This window comes from Balaenoptera physalus, assembly GCF_965194825.1.
Source record: "Balaenoptera physalus genome assembly, chromosome: 5".
Taxonomy (NCBI): domain Eukaryota; kingdom Metazoa; phylum Chordata; class Mammalia; order Artiodactyla; family Balaenopteridae; genus Balaenoptera; species Balaenoptera physalus.
Genome location: NC_138884.1, coordinates 121,041,512 through 121,047,660, shown reverse-complemented (window position 1 = coordinate 121,047,660; position 6,149 = coordinate 121,041,512). Strand labels below are relative to the sequence as shown.

General features: G+C 50.5%; 1 protein-coding gene across 5 annotated transcripts in view; it reads left to right on the top strand.

The window, feature by feature from the left end:
* Nucleotides 1-1,305: 1,305 nt before the first annotated feature.
* Nucleotides 1,306-6,149, top strand: part of ELOVL6 (ELOVL fatty acid elongase 6) — a 136,095-nt gene continuing 131,251 nt past the window's right edge. Inside the window, exons 1-2 of one of the 5 annotated variants that reach the window (XM_082463003.1) lie at nt 1,306-1,323; nt 2,022-2,142. In XM_082463003.1, the coding sequence (XP_082319129.1) occupies nt 2,054-2,142 (89 nt within the window). In that variant the 5' untranslated portion in view covers nt 1,306-1,323; nt 2,022-2,053. The other 4 variants (XM_082463002.1, XM_082463004.1, XM_082463005.1 and 1 more) reach the window with 4 other exon arrangements.

Below are 6,149 nucleotides of genomic sequence, written 5' to 3'. Positions count from 1 at the left end.
AACAAATCAGATATTTGCTTTTAACATAACCCCAACTCCATCTTCAGAAAATAAACAGGTAATAACAGACATTATTTGAATAAGAAACATAGTAAGTAAATGAGAATTTCTCATACCAGTTTAAAATTGATATGATGCCTGAGTACTGAGAATAGTACTCAGTTTAAAAATGGAATCCTTTTAAGGCAAAAGTAGGACTTATCCTTGCAATATATAGCAAAACATTTGCTGGATTTTCTCACATTTGATTCCTTTCTCACTTCCCTCCCTTCTTTCACTTACTTAATCACTTAACTCTACAAATATTTATTGATTACTCACAGGTCCAGGTACTGTGCTAAAATCCTTATCTCTCATCAGGTCACACCCACCTTCCACCTAAAGCCTGCCAAGTCTTTTGGTCTAGGCTTTACCTTCAAATTCACTCAGACTTGTACTGCGGAAGTCTCTAGAATGACACCCTTAAATGGAGAGATGAGGAAAGTCTGTACATGGAATGTTTGGGAGCATCAACTTATAAATTAATTTGCTGATTATATATATATGTATATATATATATATACATACATATATATACGCTATATATATAGTTGTACTGGATTTTTAAAACTCTTTAACTTTTTATTATACCCTCCTCATTTGCAGAGATGTTTCTCACAGTTCTCACTTTTCAGTGGTTCCAGGAACCTGACTTTAAATGAAAATATCCTCTCTTTGGACTGCCTTGGAGGTGGGGAGGTACAGAGAGAGAAAGAGAATTTTCTTCCTGACCCTAATGTCCACCTAATTTTTAAAGCATAGGTTCCTTATTATGTTTTAAGCTTACAATTACATGCATAGATTATATTATCAGATGCCTCCATGTCTCATTTCATTTTTCCTAACTTGTGAGGAATGAGTGGAGGAGGGATGGACAGAGTAAAAAATACTTTTCCCTCTGAGAAAAGAAAGATGGGTGTATATGGAAGCAGAAGTTAAAACACTGCTGTGAGACTGGGGGATCAGTAGAGGTCAACATTACATTTAGCCCTCTCCTCAAACGTGATTCTGTTGCATCTACCACCATACAATAAATAAAGCGAATTTCTCACGCATACAAATAGTTTTTGCATTGGACCAGTTGGTCCAGTTCTCCCATCTGCTAACTTCCTTCCCCCCTTTGTCTCAGTTCATTAACTTTACCCTTTCCCGTACCCAAACCCTCCACCTAACCTCCCTCCCTCTTCTGGCTACTAGTCACTCTCGACTTTACGCCACCCTCGTCCTCAGCATCCCCAGCCAGCAGCTGATTGGGGAGCTCTGCGGGCCGGGCCCCAGGTTAAAGTAAGTCAAAGCCAGAGCTCGGAGGTGAGTGACCTGGAGGGTGCGGCGGGGGCCAAGAGGTAGGAAGTGCGTTCCTTTCACGTGGGATTTCAGCGCAAATTTGTCTGGAGTTCTTGCGAGAGAGCTGGCAGGTTTTACTATTTATCACCTACTCGCCAAGCTCGCCTTGGGGCTGCACTCGGTTCTCGGAAACTTCATTCAAAAGCCAGGCTAGGCGGCCCACGAGGTCGGGACTGGGGGGTTGTGAATGACCTCGAGGCCACTTCCTCCCTCTCCGAGCCCGTCCTCTACTCCCCTGGTCACCTTCACGGAAACAAAACTGCCCCCCAGGGCTAGAGAGGTGTCTCTTTCTCTCAGTCTCCCTCGCAAAGGGTTAATTTGTCAGATCGCACGAGGGGGAGGAGATTTCCCCGTAGACAAGTAAAAAGGGTGATGGACAAACGTGCGGGCACTAAGACCGCAAGGCATTCGTTTCCTCCTACTGTGGATGCGGACGCCCGGAGGAGGAGAGTCCCAGAGCGAGGAGCTGGGAGCAGAGGCACAGGCAATGCTCAACCCCGACTGTAGCTGAGAGAGGCTGGGGGAGACCGATTGCCGGAGACCGAGCGGCGAGGGGAAGACCTAGGGGGGTGGGTGGGGGAAGCAGACAGGCGAGCACTCGAAATCAAGCGCTTTACAGATTATTTTATTTTGCGTAGAGAACACGTAGCGACTCCGAAGATCAGCCCCAATGAACATGTCAGTGTTGACTTTACAAGAATATGAATTCGAAAAGCAGTTCAACGAGAATGAAGCCATCCAGTGGATGCAGGAAAACTGGTAGGTGATGCTTTCGCGTGATACTGTCCCCGGGAGCCCTGCGCGTCTTCCCGGTGTGCCTTAATGTCGGTACTCCCTTTCTGGGGCGTGAATCGAGCGAGGAACCGCGACCAGCAGTGAGCGGATCGCTGAGTTCCCGGGTCTCCCGGGTGCAGGAGACATTGGGGCTGCATGAAGCGCGTGAGTCTGTGGGTGCCCCTGGGTGAACCGTGGCTACACATGCATCTTTAACATAGATTATATAACATAGACCATATATGTGTACATAGAGTAGATGTCTGTGCTACAGGGAAGGCGGGAGAGATGCCACAGTCCCTACCTGTGCTACTCCTTGTTTTCCTCTAGATTTGGGTTTTCTTGCTTGGCCTCCCGCAAGCAGAGTGTGAAAGGCAGTGGAGGGAGGACCCAGTCGCCTGCTCCCTTTAACCCTCTCCGGCCCGCCGTCCTCAGCTCTCTGGTCCTCGCCCTCTCCCCATCCTTCCTGCCCTTCCTTTCTCCTTGCAGCTCTGCTACTTCACTGTCTTCCTCTTTGCTGCTCCCCGGCCGGATTCCTCCTTTCCTGGACCCCTTTCCCCACGCGGATCCCTTTCCGGTTTCATAAAGAGACGGAGGCGGGGAGTGGGGGAGGAGGGGACAATGAAAACAGTAATAAAAATGAATGAACCCGAGCGAGTGGAGCCACGCCATTATTAAGTTTGTTTTACGGAAACGCCTTTTGGACACACTCAATTCTAATTCAGTGGGAAGCTGCTGACTGGAGTTGAGACACGGATTAAAAACCTCTGGGTCCGCAGAGTCCTTCGGGGCTCTTCCCCAGACAAACTTCTAACCCGGGAAAGCATCTTTCTTGTTCACTGTGTCCCTCCGCCAGTCCTTTTGAAAATCCCTGTGTGGGGAGCGATCCTGTGTCACCTTGCAATATTTAACAGGGGGAGGGTGTGTGTGCTCATCTCGCTTCTTCCCTGTAGATCGAGCTGCTGTGGCAGACATTCTCTTACTCCTCTTAACTCCAGGTCTGGCGATCAGTAAAGAGCAAGCCGGCGCACCCCCAAGCCGGGCAGCGGCTGGCAGCCTCCCAGGTGCTGAATGAGAGGGTCCGGCCGAGGGGGCTCCCTCCTGGGATCTGGGGGATCCCGCCCGCCGCGTGCGCGAGCGCGTGCCCCCGGCGCCCTCATGACCTGCCTTCCCTCCCCCATCTCATCAATGGGAAACCAGAGACGCCGGCGCGCCGGGGGGCCGGGGCGGGGGAGCGGTGCAATAGGGGGTGCCGTGCACCGGAACCGGGGGACGGGGGTTCAACGTCTTTTTCTCCGGCCCCCAGGAGTCGCGACTAGTCTCGGGAGGTTCGGCCGCCGCTCCCGCCTCCTCCCTCCCGGCCGGCCCGCCCGGGACCGGCGGGCCATTTGCGGCCGCAGCCCGGCCGGGCCCGCCCCCTGCGCCGTGCGTGCCGACTGGGCCCGGCCTGTTGGGGCGGGCGCGACCGGCCCGGCGCGCGGCCCTGCGCGCTCACACTCGCTGCGGCGTGGCTGGGGGCTTCCGAGGGCGCGGGGGCCGGAGGGCCGCTGCCGGAAGCCAGGAGGGGAACGCGATCCGCTCGGGAAGCCGGGAAGTGCGGCGGCACACGGGGCGCGTGGCCGGGGCGCCCCCTGGGCCGCCAAGGCCGAAAGCGCCGAGGGTGGGTCCGGAAGACGGCTGTGCACCGGGAGGCTCGATCCAGTAGGAGTTTAGGCATTTAAGGCCTCGGCGCTCCGGGAGGCCAAGCCCCCTAGGGCGCCACCAAGGGAACCTTCTCCAGCGGCACTTCCTCCTCCCGTGAAGGGAGTGGCGCTGAAGGCAGGGTGGGGGCGGTGGCCCGGGGTGGCGGGCGGCACGGCGAGCCAGCCGAAGGCTCTGGTCTTCTCTGCAGCTGTTTGTCGCGCGTTCGCTTGCCACACAGCTCAGCCCATCTTCCTCCCCCGTTGGCCTTGCACGCTCTGTGGTTTCTAACGTCTGCCCCGTCTCCAGCTTGCTGCACCCTTGTTGAACCTGCCTCTGGAGCCGGCCTCCCCTCGCGCCGGCAGCTCGGGTTCACTGGGGGCCAGTGCCCCTCCGCGGTGGATACTGTCTCTTATTCACTTGTTGCCTTTTCTCTGAGGCCACTGTCTGTGGCTCCTCCACCTCCAGGTACCATTTCCCGCCTCTTTTCTCCGCTCGCTCAACAAGTAAACACTGAACCGGACAGGGCCTAGGCCTCTGGGGACTGAAAATGGCAAAAGTGAGCCAATTAATCTTCGCTTGTTGGGCTCCTGCCACTCTTTCCTCCTAGCTCTTTATCTGTACCTTTCATCTGGCAATGTCTTTCCTGGCTTTTCTTCATATGCCTAAATATCTGCATGTGTGTCTGTGCTTCCTATTAGACCATCATCTCTTCAGGGCATTGGTTCTTGTCTCATTCCAATCTTGATTATGCGGAGCACCTCGAAGAGTGCATTGTACATGGCAGATGCTGGGGAAAAGGGTTGTGTAGTGGGTTAAAATGATGGGTGTCCGTTTTATTGCCAGCACTACCTGTTAATACTCGAAGCTTAACATACTTGGCCTCCCCTTGCGTTTTGAATACTATGTCATAGTCACACACTAGGGTTTCCCCTTCCTGACTTTTTCTCTCTTTGACCTTAAGTGTCTTGCTTTCTTCTTTTATCCCAGGGTGTATGCATTTCTCCCAATATCCTTGGGTCCCAGTTTTATAAGCCTCCCCCCAAAACCTCAACAGCCAAAAAGTCTTGAACCAGGTGTATAAGAAAATGAAGATTTCCTTTTCATTTCCCTTGTTAACAGGAGAAGGAACTCCATAACCACGGCTTACACCCTCTTGGGGGCAGGGGAAGTTTAGGAAACACAAGGTCTTACCTTTCCCAGACTCATTAACTAAAAATGACTTGAATAGCTTCTGGAGGAAAAACACAATGTTGTGAAGTTTCTACTCTATTTTTTGACAAAACACTTTAAGTGGTCCTTAAAAATCCCTTAGACATAGCCTCAATTTAGAGGCTATGTCAAAACTAAGTTTAGAGAATTATAACTTCTCTCTCATAAGTTACACTTACTGTCTTTTGAAGAATTGTGAGGAAGGCCAGGAGTGCTGTTTTGTCAGTATGCTGTCTGAACTACCTTTTGAATATTGTTTGAAGGCCTTTATTAAACTTATCCTATAATCCACATTCATTACCTTATTACATATTAGTGTAAGGGGACCCATTTTTGGAGTGGTGTTTTTATAAACTAAAGGGTTCAACTGAGAGAAGTTTATCAAGTTAATTGCTGCTTAAACAATGATTAACCCTGTATTCATTGTTCTAGGCAAGGGATAAATACTATAGACTGTTTTAGTCTTCTAGCAGGTGGTTTCACATGTAATAGATTAGAAAAGCTATGGAAATGCAAAGTAATAAATGTTATGCCTTGGAGAATCATCCTGAGCCACATCTTGAAACTATATGTCAAGTTAAAAATATCCTGGGTAATATTATCTGGTAAATGAAAGTGTTTTGCATGAGGTAGAGGAAAATGCCTGCTTTTAGCTCAACAGCATTTTTGAGTTCTGATTTTACACAGAAAAGCCCTTGTGATTTTATGGCATTGAAAATAGAGGCATTTTGTTCTTTTATGAGATGTCTGGCCTTTACCTGTTATTTTCACGAATAGCTGACTTAATTTATAAGGGCTGCCATCAAGAGAGCAAAACGGCCTAGTGATTGGTAAGGTGACATAAAATTCATTGAGTGAGAAGGGCAGCTGGGCTCTGCCTTCTCTTTCAGCAGCCTGTCAGGCCTGTGCTAGCAGCGGTGGATGCTAGTTGCTCCAGTTGTAATTGTCTGGCCAATGATGATTATCTTCTGATGTCGGCTGACACGGTGTCCACCAATAGGAAAGCAGGAGGCCTGTGCTGACTGCTGTAACATTATGTATGTGAGGTGACGTCATCACAGGGCTTGTCTAGAACCTCACGAAACCCTCCCCCGCTCCCC